Below are 21,518 nucleotides of genomic sequence, written 5' to 3' on the forward strand. Positions count from 1 at the left end.
TACAAAAACCCAAAAAATTACAAAGAAAAAAAGAACTAAAAAGGTGCAAAAACAAGAGAATTTTGTTTTTCAAATTTACAAAAAGATGTGGCTTCCGACTTTTAACAGCAAGGATATAGAAAAATTCCCATAATCAATCTTTCACTCTGTATCAAACCAAAACCACATTATTCCTATAAATCATTCCACTTTGGCACATAATAAAAATCACTAAGTACAGTTCCTTCTCCCCCTTATATTAAAATTTTAAAAAATCTTATAAACCTCCTAAACATCTTTCTCCCCTCCAAAAGATAACACATATTTAATTATTCCCTTCCTATCACTATTCTGTACATTTCTGTCTACTAAAATAAGAATCAAATTAACAAGCGCATATATTGTCTGTTATGATATATATATATCATAATATATATACATTATATATATGTTTTACAACAGTTTTACTAATCTTAATCTTCCATCCCAATGAACTTTTTATTTTTTTACTCTAATAATCTTAATCCAATTCTTTAAAAGCAAATGACATCAATCAGACCCTTAAAGCAAACCAAATAAGCATTCTTTACCCCTTATCCCACTTCAAAATAAACCAAAACATTTACATATCCCCACAATCTGCACAGAGCTTTTCTCTTAAAAGAATCAAACAGCCCAACTGCTCCACTCAGAGATTCCAGCTTCTTTTCATGGCATTCCACCAGAAAGTCAATTTCACTTCTGGCTTGCAGATCTCTCTCTCTCCCTTAAATTTCTCCAAGCCCACTATCCGATCTTCATCCAGCATCTCAATAAAAATTCCAATCTCAGTCTTAAAAAATACCTTTCTATCGCTCTTAAATTTCATCCACCACATCCCCAACCTGATGGCACATTTTAGAACTCATATTTTCCATGATGTCTTGAATATCTTGCATAAAAGCTTGGTAGAAGTCAGAAGAAATCTGTTTAAAAACTTGGTGGAAGTCAGAAAAAAAATCTGTTTAAAATCCTCCATGTCTTATGCAGTAGATTATGGCGCCCCCTAGGAGCTTAACTAGGGAAAGTTGAGGATATGAAAAAGTTCTGAAATGTATTTACATAAGCAAAAGTGAGATATACAGTTCCCAAGGGAAAGTAGAAACAGAAAGCTGAAGGTTCAAATCAGCCGATTTGAATGTGTAGGAAAATGTTAATATCTTCAAATTTAATACAAAAATAATAACAGGAAGACAATTGTTTACTCTCAATCCTCCTTTATATTTGGAAGGAGAAGGAAATCCAAAACATAAAAAAGAATTTTTTAAAAACAAGTAATCCCAAAACTAACAAGAAGCACCAAGGGATCCAGCTTCTCCTTGCTGTAGAAAGCCTCTTAGGGTATGCATACTTAAAAAAAAAAATACAAATTGGTGATTTAGAAATGGGGTGGCCAGTCTTAGTGTCCCTTTAAGGCTACAGCGCGGCTTGGAAAGGGATGACATCCCCGCCTCCCAGCTGGCTCTTACCACTCGAATGTGAAACGCTGTTTGCGATCTTCTGGATGCAACCAGCCGTCCAGAGGACAGATGGGGTGATTCCAGCTGTTTTCCTTTATCCGGAAAACATTTCTGGGCTTCAGGAGAACCTGCCTGAGCCCAAAAAAAGTTGCTGTGATGTCAGGTCTGCCTGCAGGCACAGCTGCTCAGTCTGCCATTCCCCACCGGAAGCCTGAACTATAGGCCATTCTGTTAATGCTACATGCACTGACAGGTCTATATTGACTACTAAAAAACAACAGTTTATTTAATGACATCAATTGAGTAAAAAAAAAAAGACATGCTTTTTCATAGAAAGATTACTAAGGTTATAAGTACTAAGATTATTGAGGAATCATTTGAACATTCAGAAAAAAACACAAGAGAAAGTGCACAATCATTCAGTGCTTGTTTTAATTTGTCAAAAATGTCTATTAAGAATACAGTCTCACCTGTTCTGACTCACTGATGCAGTGAATATCAGCCTCAAACCCATGTTCCTTTGCCTGCTGGCATATTTCTTCAGCTATGGCTTTTGCCTGGCCTTTCTGACTTGCATAAAGCAGCAGAAATCTTCTATTTTTTTCGCAACACATTTTTCAAGGTTCAGCTAAGTGGGGCAGGAAAAGAAAAAAAAAAGTGGTGCAGTCACTTCTAATGCAACAGTTAAGACACAGCCCTTTTCTACACCCCCTCCCCTTTTGTACATATTTCTTTAGTTTTACAGAAAAATACACCAGGTGAAAACTCTATGCACAGCACCTACATTTATTAGTGTCCAGTCTTCTATTCAAGACAGCTAATAACAAATAAAATCCAAAACAAAAATAAAAAGTAATGTTTTTAGCAACTAAAGGCCTGGCAAAAGAGATGTATCTTGGCTGCTATTGCAAAAACACAATTCCCACTGGAGCACATTCCCACATTACCAATATATGTATCCCTGAAAGCAGGTAAGAAGGTGGATAGGGCAAATAGAGGGAGAAAATGTAGAAGCAGTGAAAGACTTTGTATTTCTAGGTGCGAGATTACTGCAGATGCTGACTGCAGTCAGGAAATCATAAGACGCTTAATCCTTGAGAGAAGAGCAATGACCAATCTCAATAAAATAGTTAAGAGCAGAGACATCACACTGACAACAAAGGTCCGCATAGTTAAAGCAATGGTGTTCCCCTTAGTAACATATGGCTGCGAGAGCTGGACCATAAGGAAGGCTGAGAGAAGGAAGATCGATGCTTTTGAACTGTGGTGTTGGAGGAAAATTCTGAGAGTGCCTTGGACTGCAAGAAGATCAAACCAGTCCATCCTCCAGGAAATCAAGCCAGACTGCTCACTTGAGGGAACGATATTAAAGGCAAAACTGAAATACTGTGGCCACATAATGAGAAGACAGGACACCCTGGAGAAGGTGCTGATGCTAGGGAGAGTGGAAGGCAAAAGGAAGAGGGGCCGACCAAGGGCAAGATGGATAGATGATATTCTAGAGGTGACGGGCTCGTCCCTGGGGGAGTTGGGGGTGTTAACGACCGACAGGAAGCTCTGATGTGGGCTGGTCCATGAAGTCACGAAGAGTCGGAAGCGACTAAACGAATAAACAACAAGCCATTAACGGCTTTATAAATTGTGCACGGAAAAATAGTGATATCCAGGGCAGACTTTTAACATGGTCCTCTACTGAAACATGCCACCTTTTACACCAATGAAAGCTAGCACTGCATTCGTTTGTTTCACTTCCATTCCTCTCCCTTCTGAAGGCCCTGAGCGGCTTACAAGTACCAACGCAAAAAGTTAAAAATATCAGCAACGCAGTCTTATTAATAACCACCCCAACTCCGAAGCGCCACCGTCTGGGTGAAGAACCTTGGCTTCTAACATCCCCAAATGCCTTTCTGCAGGCGCCTTCGCCCGGTTCTTCGAAAATGCAACGGGGGTGGGTGGGGGTAGTCCAGAGGCGGCTCCCTGCAGGTGGGTCTCCCTTGGAGGAGGGTCCCCCAGCCAGCCCCTGCCAGGTCTCCCCGGGCAGGCAAATTCCACACTTGGGAATCTGTCTTGTCTTTTCTTTTCGAGGCATAAAGGTAGAGAATCCCTGAGCACAGGAAAAATACCTCTCCTTTAAACAGAGCTGCAGCTGCTTTTCTTCACGAGACGGTGGTACAACAGCCGCCGACCGCACGTGCGCCGAACAGCACCGCCCGCCTTTGCGCTCCTACTCGGGTCCTTCCTGGCCCAGGGTCGGAGGGAGTAATCCGTCGCGGCCAGAAAGAGACCCACGTGACAGAGCACGAAACGGGACCTGCGATCTTTTTCAGCGCTTTGCCTCCAGGAACGGAACGCCGGGTCTCCAGAGACCCTTACCGAACAGGCTGATTCCCCCGCCGCCTGGGGCACGTCCCAAGCCCTGTCTCTGTCACTCAATCGTCACTGAAAGGGTTGGTACATTTAAAGAAAAAGTAGATTAATCTTCAAATCTATCAAGAGGCGACTTTCAACTTTCCCCGCCTTTCTCCACCTTCGAGGGAGATGCCATAGGGACCTGCCTAAGAAACCCCTCACCCCGCGCAGTTTTTTGAAATGCAAACAGTGGAACGGTTTACACTCTCAGATGGTGGCATTAAGTTTTTTTGCAAAAGTGTCAGAAAAAAAGACAATGCATAATTGTTATGAACAGCAGGAAGGGCTGGGTCGTCTTGCTTGCAGTAGCCGGCGATGCTGAGATGGAAACTAACCATAATCTATCATGAGCTCCATTATTTGAAGTGATGAGGCTTTTTGCAAGCCGATGAATTTTGATTCCCGCTCCTATCATCCATCAACAATGATGAGGAAAAGTCAACCCGGAGCTCAGGGCGCATATTTCTCTGCTCGTTTCTATCTCCACGAAGGATTTAACAGCAAATCAGGATCAAGCTGAAGGGACGAAGTGGGCTCTGCGACGGCATTGTAGCCAATCAATGAAACCAGGAGGCTGGGAACAAGACGAAAAGGCGTGATCCGATTGGTCTCCGCGCCTGACCTAAAGTGGAACCTGAAATCTTCGAGGAAAGAGGTAAGGGTGACTTGCACGTGGAGCTCGCGGAAGGGGACGTAGTGATTGCGGGAGCTACGGAGCGCTGCCTCGGCTGAGCTGTTTCCTGCTTCGCTTTTGAGTTCAGACAGTCCCTCTGACTTAAGCCTGTTGTAACCCTTGGGGGAGTAGGACACCCAAGGTCTAAGTTAGGTGGGTATTGGTATATTTGTAGAAGGCCCTTTTCAGTTGCGATGTCACCCCTCCGACGAAAGATAAAGCACGCACCATTCTGACGAAAGTAGCTACTAGAAATGGTTTAATCCACTCCTGGTTTCTTTGGGTTATTTATGTTATGGTTCATTGTTTGTTATTGCTGCCAGAGGGATCATCTACACCGTCTCCCTTGTGTAAGAGCAGCAACTTTGCTGATCTCCTTTTCCAGGTGCAACAAAAGAACCCCTGTGGGGACAGCAGTTTGCCACTTTCCTCCTCCCTCCTCCCATGAGGACCAGAGGAAAACACATTGCCAGGGGACTAGGAAAGTGCTTTTTCACATAAGTGCTTTTTCACATAAAAAGCCTTGAATCCTGCAAGTGATGTAAATTGAGTAAATATATGTAAACATTTGCAGTTTTTTATGCATTGTATTTTGCATAATTGTGCATGTTTTTTTAATATCACAAATACAGACAAGGAGCAGGATTGAAGTTTCTCAATTGGCTGCTGGACATCTTATTCAGCTACTTATTCCAGCTTCAATAATGCTTACCCATAATACTTTCAAACATATACTTACAGATGTTAAATGCTTTAATGTGTTTTTCTGAGCTGAGTCCATTAGTTAACAGTTTCATATTTAGACTTTCTGTACTCACACAGAATTGAGACATTGACATAACTCTAATTATGCCGCCTCTTGTCCTGTCATTTCAAACTGTTAAAATAAACAGGCAATCTCTGTAGTAACCTTTTCTTCTATTTGCAGGCAATGTCAATAGCTAAGCTAAGATGGCTTTTATGGTTTTCAGATCTTTCCAAGTATATGCTTCTAATGTACGAGCATGCAGACCACTGCTAACTGGAAGCAGAGCCTTGAGCCATTTCTGTCAGAAAATGAGGCAGTTCACTATCTGCTACTTTGACTCTTCCATATTGGAACACCAAAGAGATTTCCAGTGCACTTCTTGTAGAAATTACATGAAACTAGAAAATCATACTAGCTCTATTGTGGAAACAATGCAACATCTTGGAGAGGCCAGTAACAATTTAAAATCTAATAGCAAGTCAATAGATGAACAGATATTTTTGAACGAATTGAACCAATGGTCTTCATGCAAGGACATTTTCAAATTTGTGAGTTCATTGGAAAGTTTATCTGACATTATGATAGCAGCTATCTTTCAGCGGCTGGGTGAGGTCCAGCTACAGAACAACTTAATGAAGTGTCCAGAGGAGCTGGTGGAAAATGACATCTTCAAATCACTTTGCTTGCAGCTGGAACAAGAATCTGCAAATTGGTCTGACTCTGCTCTTGTAAATTCTCTAAATGGTTTGACAAAGTTGCGTGTGGATCCTTGCAGTACGCTGATGGTTCGCTTGGTGTCAGAGAGCCAGGAACGTATTGATAAGGGCCAGATGACTATAAAAAATTTGTGTATTCTTGGAGAAGGTTTATTTAACCTTGGAGGACCAGAACATACTATGCTGGAACAAATTATGAATCAAATTCAAAGTACAAATCTTGAGGACTGGAAGGTTGAAGAAATGGTCCTGGTATACAGAACTCTGCAGCTGGATGTAGGTAGGAGAGAGAAATTCCAGAACCTGTTAAACAAAATGAACAGTTTTGCAGAGATGGAAGGTTACCAATTTACTCCCAGACAGACAAGTACAGTGTTAAATGTTCTGGTTCTTTTTGATGAAACCCAAGCCAATAACTTGATAATAAAACTTTGTAAGCATGCATCATGTTATATCCCATACTTCACAGATGATGAAATGATAAACGTTCTGGAAGCATTCATTCATTTTAGATGCTCTGACCAGTGCTTCACAGAAGCGCTAGAAAGACATGTTGCCAAGTTTGCCTTTGTGATGCATCCCAACACAATCTCCAAAGTCATGCAGTACTGCAGCAGACTCTGCATTCTTTCCAAACCCATATTCAATGCAGTGGCAGAAACCTTTGTCTACAATGCTGACAATTTCACCATTTCTCAGTTTGTTGAGCAGGTTGTTCCATTTGGGAAGCTCAACTATTTGCCCCCATGTGCTTCATCTTTTTTCCGACAGGTTGAAAGGCTTGTTAGTATGCGACTTTCTGAATTTGAGCCTCATGTACTTCTGAACCTTCTTCATTCATGTGTTCTCATTAAATGCTATCCACTAAATTTTATGGAAAAACTGTTCAGTCCCTTTTTTCTGCAGCAACTGGAAGGTAAGCAAATAAACTTTATAATTTCTGTTATAATAGCCATCTTATTACAGTTGTTGTCAAACAGTTTGTAGGAATCATATGCACTCCTTAATAAGGTTAGTATGGCATCCAACTGTCTGGGTGGTCTTAGAGGAACTTTGCACATCTTGGAAGAGATAGGTAGCACTTACAGAACAAACCAAGTACAAGTCGTGACATCTGTCTGGCTCATCCCCATTTGCCTTACCCAACTTGTCAATAGCTGAACTGGATTGTTTAAGATTTCATATCTGCTAGGTTTGTTTTTCTGATTAGCAGTAATGACTATAGCATGGCCAATGGGAAGCCACACAAGGGGGCAGGGAGCAGCCTGTTGGAGTTTTGTGCATATTCATGACAAACTATAAACAATACTGGTCCTCGCTTAACGACCACAATTGGAACCAGAACTTAGATCGCTAAGCAATGTGATCCTAAAGCGAGATGTCACACGACCACTTTGCTTAGTGACCACAATCCGGACAATTCCCCTTGCTGTCATTAAGCAAATTTTACTGGCTGTTAGCTGAGGACCCACCCTATTCCAAACTTGGTCCCTCCCAACCCCGACCCTCAGTAAGGTAAGGGACTGCCTCCAACTGCCCCCACCCGCCTATTCCCCCCCCCCCATGTCTGCCCTTTTGGCCACCCTGCACCCTGCCTTGCAGGGCAGCAAGCAGCCCCAGAATGGCGTGGCTTTGAGGCTCCTTGCCACGCCCTGGGAAGCCGCAGCCGTCCCAGCCCCCTCCCAGCCGCAGTTGCCCTCGTCACCCTGCACTCTGAGACCCCTGGCCCTGCACTCTGCCACCCAAGCTGACCTTCGCTGGCTTCTCGCTCCTGCTGCTGACGAGGCATGACCAGCCTGGCTGCTGGGCTGGTCTGGTCTGGTCTTTGGCTATGAAAAAAAAAAAGCCCAAAGCAGTCCCTTTGCAAAGAGTTGCTGGGCAGGGCTGAGCTAGCTTTGCATCCCCAAGAGAAAAAAAAATGGTAAAGGCAGCCCCTTTGCAAAGAGCTCTTGGGTGAGACTGAGCTAGCTTTTTTTAAAAGTGAAGCTACGCACCCCTGCCCAGCAGTTCTTTGCAAAGGGACTGCTTTGGGCTTTTTTTTTTCCCTTCTTTTTCTGCACCCGAAGCCAGCCCAGCCCAGCCCAGCAGCCAGGCCAGGCCAGCCTCGTCAGCAGCGGGAGCAAGAAGACGGCAAGGTCAGCTGGGGCGGCAGGGGGTCAAAAAGGCATAGATGGGGGGAGATAGGCAGGTGGGGGGAGCTGGAGCCCAGATTTGAGTTTTGCTCTGCAGAAACTAGAATGTACTGTAGAATGTGTTATAGAACCCTTTCTTTGATGGTAGAAATTGCAGAGCAAATTCTCATCGAAACAAACATGTCTAAACAATATATGAGAGTTTGAGAGTTGGTGTACTCTCAACGAAGCTGAGCCGAGAATCAGAAAAGCCCCTTTTGAATCTTGTTTCTGCCACAACCAAACTTGCTATTAAGTAAACCACTCTTTCTTAACCTTAGTTCTTCCCACACATCTATAATACAAAGATTGTGGAGTAAAGCTGATAAGCTTAAAGGATTATTGTAAAGATTGTAGCTAGATAGGGTGAAATGCTTCAAACCTTTGAAAATGCTGTAAAGTATCATAGTTTAGTGTAGCACTTTAGTTCCAAGAAAGAAAGGCATGTGACTATTAGGGGAAAATCACTTCAGGCAAGTAACATGCCCCTGTGAAATCAGTAAGCCACAGCTACCTAAACTGAAAATGGGTTCACCTGGAGGTTGAGAGGATGTGGCCTGCCTATTTTACTTCTTGATTTACTGAGTATTATATTCACTAAAGCACTGGGGCCTTCCTAGATTCAGCTCCTACTCAGAAAGCTGATGGCAGTTCTGGCTAGGAGGGCCTCTGTACAGTTACACCTCATAAGTAGGCATGAAGGCATGACCTCTCCTGGATTGGGAGGCCCTGTTCATGCCTTGGTCACTACCATTTGGATTATTACAGGGTGCTCTACGTAGGGCTTCCTTGAAGATCATCCAGAACCTTTATTTGGTGCAGAATGCAGCAGCTTGAGCAGGCAGAGGAGCTGCTACAGTGGAGCTTAAAAGTTTGTGAACCCCTTTGAATTATTTCTGCAGAAATATGACCTAAAACGTGAGCTGTTCTCCACATGTCCTAAAACGAGATAAAGAGAACCCAGTTAAATCAGTCAAAGACATTATACCTGTTCGTTGATTTATTGAGGAAAATGATGCAAAGCTACATATTTGTGTGTGGCAAAAGTATGTAAATCTTTGCTTTCAGTAACTGGTGTGTCCCCCTTGGGCAGCAATAACTGCAGCTGAACATTTCTGATAACTGTTGATCAGTCCTGCACATCGGCTTGGAGGAATTTTAGCTCATTCCTCCTTTCAGAACAGCTTCAACTCAGGGATGTTGGTAGGCTTCCTCTCATGAATTGCCTGCTTTAGGTCCTTCGACAACATTTCTATAGGATTAAGGTCAGGACTTTGACTTGGTCATTCCAAAACATTAGCTTTCTTCTGCTTTAATCATTCTTTGCTTGTACGACTTGTGTGTTTTGGGTCTTTTTTAAAAAAAAATTCTATTTGAATTTTATAATACAATAGAAGTATAAAAAATGAAAAGAAAAAAGATAAGAATTAGGGAAAAAAGTGAAGAAAGGAAAGAAAACCTAGAATTTTGTCTTCTGCCCTTTCTTCTGTCAAGTAATTGCCATCTTACTCTTTCTCCTCCCTCTTTAACTCTTTCTAATCCCCATGTGTTTTGGGTCATCTTGCTGCATGGCCCACTTTCTCTTGATCTTCAGTTCACAGACACATACCCTGACATTTTCCTGTAGAATTTGCTGGTACAATTCAGAATTCATAGTTCCATTGATGATGGTGACCCCTCCTGTTCCAGAGGGAGCAAAGCAGGCCCAAACCATGATGCTGCCACCACGTTTCCCAGATGGGATAAGGTTCTTCTGCTGGAATGCAATCTTTGCCTTTCGCCAAACATAACACTTTACATTCAAGCCAAAAAGTTATATTTTGGTCTCATCCATCCACAGAACATTCTTCCAATAGCCTTCTGGCTTACCCATGTGGTCTTTCACAAACTGTAGACGGGCAGCAATGTTCTTTTGGAGACTAGTGTTTTCTCCTTGCAACCCTGACATGCACACCATTGTTGTTCAGTGTATTCGTGGTGGTCTCATGAACACTGACATTCACCAGTGCAAGAGAGGCCTTTAGTTCCTTAGACTTTTTTTTTAATCTGTTCAATCATGTCTGATTCTTGGGGACTGCCTGGACAAGCCCTTGCAGTTTTCTTGGTGAGGGTTTTCAGAAGTGGTTTACCATTGCCTCCTTCCTAGGGCTGAGAGAAAGTGACTGGTCCAAGGTCGCCCAGCTGATTCTGTGCCTAGGGTGGGACTAGAACTCATGGTCTCCCGGTTTCTAGTCTGATGCCTTAACCACTACACCAGACTGGCTCTTATCCTTAGACATTACGCTGGGGTTATTTGAGGCTTTCCAGAGTATTATATATTTTGCCCTTGGTGTGGTCTTGGTTGGTTGACCACTCCTGTGGAAGGTAACAGTGGTGTTGAATTGCTTTCATTTGTACACAATCTGCCTGACAGTGGACAGGTGGAATCCAAACTCTTTGGAAATAGTTTTGTAACCTTTTCCAGCCTGGTGAGCATCAACAATTGTTTTTCAGAGGTCCTCAGAAATCTCCTTTGTTTGAGCCATAGCACTGTTCCACATACCTGTGTTGTGAAGATCAGACTTTGATGGTGAAGAATTCTGTTCTTTAAATATGACAGAACTTCCCATACTCACCCCTGATCATTATCCCATTGATTGAAATATGTGACTCTAATTTCCCCTTCAAATTAACTGATAATCCTAGAGGTTCACATACTGTTGCCACACACGGTTATGTAGCTTTGGATCATTTGTCTCAATAAATAAATGAACAAGTATAATGTTTAATTGATTCTCTTTATGTAGTTTTAGGACTTGTGTGGAGGACAGATCATGTTTTAGATCATATTTATGCATAAATATTGAACATTCAAAAGGGTTTACAAACATTTAAGCACCATTGTAGGTTCTCTCTTGTAACTTCTCTACTTTGAGAGCTGCACTGATTACCAGTTTCCTTCTGGATGGTAATCAAGGTGCTGGTTGTTGCCTTTAAAGCCTTGCACAGGACCCCCTACCAGTAGGTTCTGCAGGTCTGGTCAGATCTGGAAGGGTAAGCTGTCCCCAGATCCTTCCTCCCAGGGAATGTCATCTTCAGGAAGCACAGGGAAGCCTTCTCAGTTATGGCCCCTTCTTTGGAACAACATCCCCCTGCCCCCAGGTTAGACTGATTAGACCTTGGTTTTTCAGAAAACCATCAGAACTCTTTAGAATGGAGTTGTTATGAGTGCCCCCTGTAATGCATTTTTGTATAATGTTTGCTGTTTCTTTGGCAGTGGTGGTGGTGATGATGGTGACGATGATGATGATGATTTAACTTTTTTTACTGTGGAAGGGAATGTAAGCTGCTCAAGAGTCTTTTGGGATTGGAGTGGCATATAAACACTAGTAAATAAATGAAGGCTAAGCAATCAATTTTAAGTTGCTGTATGATGATGGGTCTGTCTGGTTGTTTGCATCTCAGCTGAAAGTCCCAGATTGGAGATTGTTTCTCAGTTGACACAGCTATTTTTAACCGTTCAGCTGGAGTGTCCATACTATAAGGTATGATATTAATGATGGTAATTAATGTTATTTAAGCAAATGCCGGCATTTGTACATGTTTACTCTGACTAAGTAGTGTTTCATAATACTATTGACCAAATGTAATAATGTTGCTTATTCGTAATCCTCTGTATCAGCATTAATAATTTTGTTGATATTTTAGGCTGTAGTCCTATGGGTTTCTGGCTGTAAGATATAGCAGGATGGAGAGGAATGTGTTCATACAGATCATACTAGCAGGGGAAGCTTCTGCCCCCATTACAGTACTTCTATGCTGGAGCAAGAACCCAAAAGTAGCATTCCAGGGGCATGACATCTGCACCTGGCAGATCAGTTATATTGCCTTGTACTCAGTGGAGGTAAAAATAAGAGCCTGCTAATGCTACTTTACAGGTTTTCTGATTTCGTGGTTTCTCTGCTATGGCTTCCCCTCCTTATTCCTCATTAGGATTATTCTGCCACCATTACTCTAATGTGCCTTGTTATGTTGTCAGTTCATCTGTGCATTTTTAAAGCTACCTGCATATTTACTCATATGAGTTTTGTTAACTGGCAGTAAGCAACTTGGCATATTTTTTTAATCATTTGTCTCTTCCAGAATCCCAGGCTCCTTCTAGAATACCAAGTCAAGTCCTTTCGCTCCAGATGTGAGTCATTAGAATCCAAGGTAGATCCTCATCTTTTCAGCAGAGTGAAGGCTGGCATGATTGACCTCTTGGGGAGCCAAAAATATTTTGCCTCTAATGTTCTGACACCATATCACTACACCATAGGTGAGCAAACTGGGTTTACTTTTCAGATAGCTGGGTTTACTTTCAGATAGATGTACATTATTTTTTTCAGGACTGAATGGGTGGAATGGCCATATTCCAAGGAGTAATGGGTGGGACAGGGACTCAATTTATATCCCTCTTATTTACATTTAATTTTTGCTAAAATTAAATGTTATAAGGTTACTCTCCAGTCATATGTTTAATTATTTTCCCCTTGTGTCACATCAAAAATTATACTTTAGTATTAACTTTTGGAAATCTCTGTGAGTTGCTGCTGGGCCTCTAGATGGCTACAGGGTTTGTTTTGGGCTTAGGCAATCATTTCCACTGGTGTCATTTGCCTAATGATTTTTGATCCCATGGTATTGGAATTTGTGTGTTCTTCTTTGGAGTCTATTTGTATGTAGACTTCATACACAACACGGAAGGTGTGTAAACTACAGTCCTAGAACTTCATGTTCATTCAGTGTAAACTCTCTGCAAACTATACATTCAGAACTCCACCAAGAGTGATCTGGCCCTCCATGCAGTCAACTAGATGGGGATGGGGGTGGGGGCACAGTGGTGGTGGAACCATGCCTCTTCTCATTGGTGCAAGGGCACTAAACTTTTTCTGTGAGCCCCTCATTTTTTCAACTATTATCATCTGCATGAAATTTCAGTATTCTCTTACAAATTCTTAAGATTTTTCAGCAACAGTTGTCTTTGTTTCTAGCCAAGTTAAATACTTTACAGACAGTAAGGCTGCCCATTTTCCTCAGGTTTCAGTGTTGCACATTGATTAAAAATACGTTAAAGTATTTGTATTCAACTATGAAAATGAATGAAATACAGCAAAAAGATAGTTGCAGGGAATGCTATTTTCTTTCTGTTTGTTCCATATAAGATATTGAGATTAAACTCAATGAAGAAGGATTTGTACTACCAGTCAATGCACACGATGAGGTATACGAAAGGTAAGGAAAACTGGACTGTTGGTAATTGTTTTTTAAAAGAGCTCACAAACCTGAACAAGCTTTTTCAGTTTTTCTTTTCTCACACAAAAGTAAAAATTACATATTTCTAGCATTTCAATTTCTGTTTCTGTCTGAAAAGTTAATTCCACTCTGTTGTAACTGGTTGAGTCTAACTGATCGTGACAGCAGAAGCAGAGCATTATAAATATGCCAATATTGCTAGAATATCAGCATTATTGTGGTCCAAGTGTTCAAGCCTTTTTAGTCTTGCTGAACACCTAAGAAGCATTTCTAGAAATTACTGTAAAAAATAGTATGGGCCACATACTTTTCAATGTTCACCACAGTCAAGCTAGTGTTTTTGCTACATTTTTTGCCCCTGCCTGTTCCATACAGTTTCACTTCCCTAGGCTGTTTCCCAAAGAAGGTGGCAGCAGGCAGTCCACCCTGGTAGCCTAAGAAGGAAGGAATCCCTGTCCACACCTTACTGCTGCAGCAGATGCTTCTAATCCAGAAAAAGGAGACACATGCCATGGACTTGCTTTGCTTAGCAAACTACATTTAATTTGCACAACAGCCGTAGACCAATGAAAACCCATATTCTTTCTGTCCATCAGTCTGCACTCCTGTTTATGCTCTTAACACTTAACTGGCTCTGCTTGGAACTGCTTTTTGTACAGTTCTCCCAAGTGTGTTTGGGGGGGTGGGGTGCTGAGCAACTTTTGTCATGCATATTTATGCAGAAAAAAGCACAAGGACTTGCATTTACTTGTAGACATGATAAGGTTATTGTATTGTTTTGTGTATTCTTAGATGTAAGTAAATGTTACTACAATGTTCAGTGGCAATATTGACTACAGGTAGTCCTCACTTAATGATCACAATAGGGACCAGAAAGTTGGTTGTTAAGCTGTGCAGTCATTAAGTGAATCACTATGTGGCTGGACCCAATTTTACAACCATTTTTACAATGGCTGTTAAGCGAATCACTGTGGTTGTTAAGCAAATCACGGGTTGTTAGGTGAATCCAGCTTCTCCAATGGACGTTTATCACGATCATGTGACCACAGGATGCTACAACTGGTTGTAAATGCAAGCTGGCTGCAAAGTGCCTGAATTGCGATCATGTGACCACAGGGGTGGTGCGACAGTTTGTGACTGTCATAAGTGCAAGTACAGGTCGTAAAGTACTTTTTCTGAAGCCATCGTAACTTCTGGCCCTCATTAAATGGTCGTTAAACGAGGACTACCTGTATGTCATATAGTATCATAGACTGACTGGGCAGGTGGCAAACTGGCTGAAGTTTTAATGAATTATTTGGTTATGTTTCATTGTGGCTGTACCCCAGAACTGCATTGAACTGAAATACCATATAGGAAGATCCTTCACCTGTTATAATAGACTGTGGTAAAGTGTGGTGAAGCAATGGGATTTTCCCTGCGTGATTTCTTGAGATTTCAATGTTAAACTATCGATAGAGGAAATAGGATCCAGCTACAAAATAAGAGCACTACTTACAAAACATTACATACACTGACTTCATACAAAATAGGAATCTGGACAGGTGTTTTCTTGCCCAGAAAATGCAGTATCTGAAAAAGTAGGAATGGCCAGCTTTGCCCAATGTGCTTCCCTTCAGATGTGTTAGAGCATATCTCTCATTATTCTCTGTGCTGGTCAGGAATGAGTTGTAGTCCAACACTGTTGAAGAGCACTGAGTTATAAAACACTTTGAATTTGAAGCAGTGATATTTTGATTTTACAGAATAGCTCTGTGCATTGATGATGAAAAGAGATTTTGTGCCAATAGTCACAATCTTCTTGGAAAAGAATCCATTAAGCAAAGACATCTGAAGCTCATTGGTTATGTGGTTGTACAGGTAAATTGAATATTATTGCTATATCTTTCAAGAGACAGGAAGGACACCCTTCTTCAAACATCTGGCTATATTTGGAGGTCCATATTGATGCTTCATTCATAGAAGTTGTTGCTTCTGTGGATTGATTCAGGCTATACTGCTCTTGGTCTCATAGCTAAAGAGTGAACTAAGCAAAAGTGTGTGTCTCAAATCAATATTTCACTGTCTAGCCCATAATATCAATACGTAAAATGTTACCTTAATACTGAATTGAATCACTGAAGTGTCTAGTTCAGTACTGGCTTCAACTGTCCAGAAATAGCTGTCCAGATTTTCAGACAGGAATCTTTCTCTCACTTTGAGACTGCCCTTGGGATTTTCTTCATTTAAATTGTGTGTTTCACTTTAAACTGGCCATAACCCTTAGATGAACTCTTCCAAGTGAGCATAATTGGATTTTATCCTAGTACTTAGCATTTCAGCTTTAATAGAAGACAACTATTATTCAAGCTAAAATCCCCAGTTCTAGTCCCTCTGAGACCTGTTGCCATCCCATTCCTATTGTGCCATATGCCTGGATTCAATACTTGCACCAATAGTTAGCAAAGGATAGATGACAAGACCACCAAAAGAATTGCAGTCCAAGAACAGGGCTATTTTATCTCTTGGCTCAACAATCTTCAGATGAGGAAAGTAGATGCAAAGAGGTCAAGTCCCCTTTTGTGATAGGTCTGTTCATGTGATTTTAGAAAAGAAAACTTAGGACAGAATTGTTTTAATGTTTTGCTCTCTGCAGAATTATTTGAATAATGGTTTCCTTGTTTCTTTACATTTCAGATCCCATTTTTTGAGTTTAATCCACTGAACAACGAAAACGATGTACTGGACTACCTACACAAGAAAGTATTTCCTAACTTCTATAGCTTCCAGGAGTAATAAAGCTGAATCCAAATGAAACTGAAATATATGTGAAGGCTATTGTTGATTTTGCATTTGGGAAAGTAAAATTGAAAATAAATCCATATCCTATCATATGGCTTTGTCTCCCAATGTTACATAGAAAGGAAGTACCAAATAGTAAAATGCATCTAAGCTTATTTAAGATGTGTGGACTTCAACTCCCAGAATTCCCCAGCCAGAATGGCTGGCTTGGGAGTTCTAGGAGTTGAAGTCCACACATCTTAAAGGTGTTCAGGTTGAGAAACACTGATACAGAATGTCCTGGAAAGTGTAACAGACTATTTAGTTTGAAAGGCTGCATGTACATGTATACTAGCCAGGCTAGATGCGACAGTAAACATATAACTTGAATGTATGTATGTTTGTTTTTAAAAAATTAATCCACCATGAGAAAGGTTTTGTAGGGGCCACTGACTGCAAGTTTATCTTTTCCTCCTCTATTGTCCTGATTGTGGAGTCTTTGGTGCTCTCTGAGCCTTGTTGTTTTCTTGCAGACGTTTCATTGCCAGACTAGGCAACATCTTCAGTGCAAAGAGGGAGTGGGCCTTGCTCTCAGTTTATATACCGCGGCTTGCCCTGCTTGTGTTGGTAGGGGTGTTGTTCTCTCCTTGGGCGTTCTTTGATTGGGCTGTTGTTTGCTGCTTGGTTGATTGACTGAGTTAATACTTCCTTGATTAGGGTGCATTATGCTGTTTGATGGTTCATCTGGTGTTAATCCTACTGTAGTGTTGATTTTTGCATATCTGGGTGTCAGTTCCTGGCAAGGGAGTGTACTGGTCTTTTGGCTTTTCTATTGTCTCTTTTGAATGGTATGTAAATGTTGTTTACTTCTGTGTGTCTGTTGATGGCTACTTGGTCTGAGTGCCAGGCTTCCAGGAATTCCCTGGCGTTTTTGGATTTGGCTTGGTTTAGGATGCTCAGTTTCCCAGTTGAAACTATGGTTGAGTCTGTCCATACACAAGCCACGGTATATAAACCGAGAGCAAGGCCCACTCCCTCTTTGCACTGCAGATGTTGCCTAGTCTGGCAATGAAACATCTGCAAGAAAACAACAAGGCTCAGAGAGCACCAAGGACTCCGCAGTTCAACCCTGAGCTACAAATATTCGCTTCGATTGGTATTGTCCTGATTAAAATTGATTTTCCCTCCTTCTCCCCCAATGCTGTTCTGTGGAGCAGCTTCCCTTCTGAGACTGATAGGAGATGCAGATTATTTTGTTTGGCCTGTATCAGCTCATACTATGGCTAATCCTAGTATCTAGTAGCTTTGGCAAAAATTCCACTGCAGACAGCAAGAGAAACAAAATCATGCAACTTCAAGTGATGGGATTAATGTCAAGGTTTAATATTTGAACTCGGCACTGAAAAGCTTGTTACAGATCTATCAACTGATCTTCATTCCTGATGCACAGCTGATATATGAATACTCACATGTGCAGCCTTGGTATATAAGCAGGTTGATAGATATTTTTCTCAAAAGTTTTTTTTTTCCTAAAGGCGACTTCGTTAGTTAAGCATTCCAAACACACTGATAAGGATTTTTCCTTAATTACAAAACTGTCAATTAATGAAGAGAGATGAAATTGGAAGGAAAAGCATGTTCAGCAAGAATACATGCTACCAAATCCTGTCGTTTTAATCTTACTAATTTAAGAATAAAAACTATTTTATACATCTTTAGCAGATCATAAGAAATGACAGAGGTGGTTATTTGCAGATCAACACATGGTCACTCTAGTGTGTTAAAAGTGTCAAGCCACTTCTCTGGGGAAATCTGCACAATTTTTTCAGGAGAAAAAATGGAGAGGTGAGTACTAGTATAAGTGGTAGTCACACAAGTATCCTCATGCTTTAAGGGCCTAAAAAAAGAATGCCCTATTTTAGCTAAAACCCCAGCAATAAATACATAAAGATAGTATAATGTTACATTTGAACTGGCTTTAAATCCAAGCAGGACACTACAGGAATTTGAGACCATGTTGCTCTTAGGTGTCTATCACAGTAGATCCTTAAGCTGGATTAATGGTGCTGGCACATTTTTCCACCAAGCAAGCTATTCCATTTTTTCTGTAGAATTCTGCCCGTACATGATTAATGCGAACATGGTCTCGGATTAGCTCTTCCACAGGTTTGTTTATGCGCCGCCCATATTCAGAAGAGGACAAGACAGGTACAGGCCTTTTTTTTTCCTGTAAGAATATTTTTGAGATGTGATTTCTCAGTATAAAAACCCAGCTGAGTCAAAGAACAAAACTAGATAAGATGCTTGGTCTGATGCTGCTGGCAGCAGTGGCAGATGTCCTGCATCCCAAATCAAAATGACCTCTTCCAGATAACGTTCTGGTTTCCTGAAGTGACAAGAAGCATCTCTGCTCCCACAGCTTTGTGCTTTGCAGAAGATAACAGATATTCCCAAGCTATATCCATTAAGGATAGCTACAGAGGCCCTGCAATTCTTTACAAAAAGGAAGTGCTGTTGAGGTGTAACTTCTTCCACCCTAAGGGAACTTCTCTTTAAAATGCCTCATACATTATATAATGTGAGCAAGCACTATGTCATTCATGCTACTGGATACTTTCTTGAGGAAGGATTGTCAATTTTTTTCTGCAAACTACAACTGTCATCTAAAAATAATGGGCATTTGTGTAGCACTTTAGAAGGTTTATATATGTTATTTTACTTAAACCCACACAACAGACTTCTAACATTCTGTCAGCAATATTATCCCCACAAAGCTTATGGGAAGTTGAGGGGAAGACATCCTGACCTGCCCATTTCAATCCCATTTATTTCAAGGGTGGAGGCAAGTAATTGCTAAATTATGTTCCATTTTAATTAATGAGCCCAACTTCTTAATTCTGTTTGTATCATACTTGGGGAAAAATATCCCTTGTACTTCATTCTAATTTAACTGCAAAATACTTTATTTAGATTTAATGAAGGTATTAATCCTACCCATATTTACTCTTTGAGATATATAGCACTGTTTCTAAATGCCACTTACTCCAAATTAAGGCTTAATTCAGTAATTTTAATGAATTTTTCTAACTTCCAATCTCAGAATATCCTGCTGCTCAAATACTAAAATCTATCCCTGACTCTACCAGTGATCTTCCTGGCTGAGGGAGGCAGAATTTGAACTAAAATCTCTTTGCTCTGATGAGAGTTGTGTAATGTAATCCTAAACACGTTATTCTGATATAGTTTAGGGGTACTTACTCTTAAGTAAATTTGCATAAGATCCTAGCTTTAAATTGATAGTTATTACTCCATTGCATGCTTGTAGAATGCAGTAATTGGCAGCAGCCAGAACTTGGCCATATCACAAGCAGAAAGGAGGGTGAGTAATGATTTTCGTCACCCTGAGACTCTTCAACAATCACCTCATCATTAATGTGAAGTCCTCTGCTTTTTGCATGTTCTCTGTCACACCGATGAAGCTTTGCATCATAGCCGATCGGTTTTCTGAAGACGCAGTCATACAGGGAAAAAAATCCTGGCTTAAAATAAAGAATGCCGGGGAAGAAACATCATGGCAGTAATAGTTGAAAGCAACAAATACAAAAGAGTTTAATGATGATACAGGATCACCAGGTTCGCACTGATGGAACCAACTCCCTTGAGCATTCCAAAATGCATAAACATTGGTGGTGTCATATATGTTTTCATAGTTGAATAGTAACGTGTATGTGCTCATATCTTCATAAAGAATTGTCTGCTGTCTGTCAATAAGTGACAGGACTTTTGATGAAGGTCCCCCCACAAAACTATAGCACTGAACATTTTTATAAACAGAATCTACAGTTATTCCTATCTAGGAGATAGGAATGTGCAAACTTTGTTTTGATGGACTTACCATAGCCACCATATATACTTGAGTTCATTGAACATGATTAAAAGCCCTTATGCACTACTGAACTTCTAGAGAGAGAAATAAATACTAGAGTTGGGCCAATGTCAGCATGCCACATGGCTGAATATGACCTTTGGCCCCAAAATTATATTTACTGATGTAGAGTAACACACTACAGCACATACAAGATACTGCTCATGAATGAGGAGAAAGGTATAAACATATAGCTCTTTCTGACTTCACTAACCATTATTCAAACAAGCTGATCCAAACCGAGTGCCAATGTAAAAGTATGTTCTATCGACCACATATGTCATGAGTACTGATGGTGAGCAGGAGGGGGCCTCTATGCAGGGGGGAAAATGCATGCATAGTACTGAGGAGTTGAGCAGCCATTCAAAGAGACACAGATCAGACCCTTGACTTTTGGGGGTTTTCTGTCTGGGTTTTCCCATGCTTCTTCAGTTTGTTAGGATTTTCTGTCTTATGTAGCAGTAATAAACACTAGAGACCTACTCCTCGTCTCAGCATGATTCCTGACTGTTAGGACAACATACTATAGAAATTGCATATTGAAATTTGCTTTCTGGGGCTGAAAGGTTTTGAACAATGCTCCATTTCCAGCTCCTTTTAATAGGTATTTCCATCATAACACTTGTCTTGGATCCATTGACTCCCTCCCAACTGCATAAAATTTCTGGACATACCTTGTTCTCCTGGTGAAAATAACTGTGTTCAGGAGGGTCCTTGCGTCGGGGTGGGATGTAGCTGAAGGCTGACTGTGCGGAAAGTGGAAGCTGGTGTTTCCTTACTAGTGTCTCATTGATGCCTCCCAGTTCCTCCAACTCTTCCTCTTCCTCCAGTTCCTTCCCATTCTGGGATCCTTGCATTCCCCCGTGAAGCCCAGTGTTTGGCTGGGTGGCAGGCTGGACTGCTTTAAACTCCCTACTAATCCCCCACCCATCCCCAGCTGGTGTATTTGCAGAGTTCTCTGGTTACTAAGAGACCATCTGAATAAACTATGATGTCAAATCACTTGTAAGTGGGAGGTTGGAAGTTTGAAAAAGGCTGTGGCTAGGCTAAACAAAGCCTCAGCTGCTCTCCATAGCTGCCATGTGGAATCTGTTTAACAAGTAAAGCATCTGTGAAGTCACAGTATTTGTTAGCAGGAATTTCTCTCAAAAGTAATACAGGAATAGTAGAGATACGAAGAGCTACAGCTGTGATTCTGAACGAATTCACGGTGCAGTGTCTTCTGAATGATGGTATAAGCTTCTTGAAATATGAGACACCTCTGTGAGTAGTGGATAGAGATCACAGAATCTAAGTGGTGGAGTTGATATGCAAAGAGCCCAAAGGGGGAATGAGTTACTTTTCGACTGGAAGATAGACAAAAG

The 21,518-nt window shown here is 41.1% G+C and overlaps 3 protein-coding genes across 6 annotated transcripts in view; 1 reads left to right on the forward strand and 2 right to left on the reverse strand.

Annotated features, from left to right (window-relative positions):
- Positions 1 to 3,909, reverse strand: part of MTRR (5-methyltetrahydrofolate-homocysteine methyltransferase reductase) — a 33,169-nt gene extending 29,260 nt beyond the window's left edge. Inside the window, exons 1-2 of one of the 2 annotated variants that reach the window (XM_063298708.1) lie at positions 3,602 to 3,904; positions 1,949 to 2,106 (exon numbers count right to left, since the gene is read on the reverse strand). In XM_063298708.1, the coding sequence (XP_063154778.1) occupies positions 1,949 to 2,092 (144 nt within the window). In that variant the 5' untranslated portion in view covers positions 2,093 to 2,106; positions 3,602 to 3,904. Of the gene's footprint in view, positions 1 to 1,948; positions 2,107 to 3,601 lie in introns of both variants that reach the window. The other variant, XM_063298710.1, reaches the window with a different exon arrangement.
- A 344-nt stretch (positions 3,910 to 4,253) lies between these two features.
- On the forward strand, positions 4,254 to 16,340 carry FASTKD3 (FAST kinase domains 3). 3 transcript variants are annotated; one of them, XM_063298711.1, is made up of 7 exons: positions 4,264 to 4,542; positions 5,489 to 6,940; positions 11,640 to 11,719; positions 12,318 to 12,492; positions 13,379 to 13,448; positions 15,215 to 15,329; positions 16,146 to 16,340. In XM_063298711.1, exons 2-7 carry the CDS (start codon positions 5,512 to 5,514, stop codon positions 16,242 to 16,244), a joined length of 1,968 nt encoding a protein of 655 aa, XP_063154781.1. In that variant the 5' UTR covers positions 4,264 to 4,542; positions 5,489 to 5,511; the 3' UTR covers positions 16,245 to 16,340. The 3 variants fall into 3 exon arrangements, with proteins under 3 accessions (XP_063154783.1, XP_063154781.1, XP_063154782.1); XM_063298712.1 differs by lacking the exon at positions 4,264 to 4,542 and having other exon boundaries at positions 5,103 to 6,940; XM_063298713.1 differs by lacking the exons at positions 13,379 to 13,448; positions 16,146 to 16,340 and having other exon boundaries at positions 4,254 to 4,542; positions 15,215 to 15,304.
- A 1,802-nt stretch (positions 16,341 to 18,142) lies between these two features.
- Positions 18,143 to 21,106, reverse strand: CFAP90 (cilia and flagella associated protein 90). The gene is made up of 3 exons (XM_063300193.1): positions 20,829 to 21,106; positions 19,652 to 19,768; positions 18,143 to 18,456 (listed from the first exon to the last, which is right to left on the reverse strand). Exons 1-3 carry the CDS (start codon positions 21,009 to 21,011, stop codon positions 18,277 to 18,279), a joined length of 480 nt encoding a protein of 159 aa, XP_063156263.1. The 5' UTR covers positions 21,012 to 21,106; the 3' UTR covers positions 18,143 to 18,276.
- Between the last annotated feature and the right edge of the window lie 412 nt (positions 21,107 to 21,518).

This window comes from Candoia aspera, chromosome 3 (assembly GCF_035149785.1).
Source record: "Candoia aspera isolate rCanAsp1 chromosome 3, rCanAsp1.hap2, whole genome shotgun sequence".
Lineage (NCBI taxonomy): Eukaryota > Metazoa > Chordata > Lepidosauria > Squamata > Boidae > Candoia > Candoia aspera.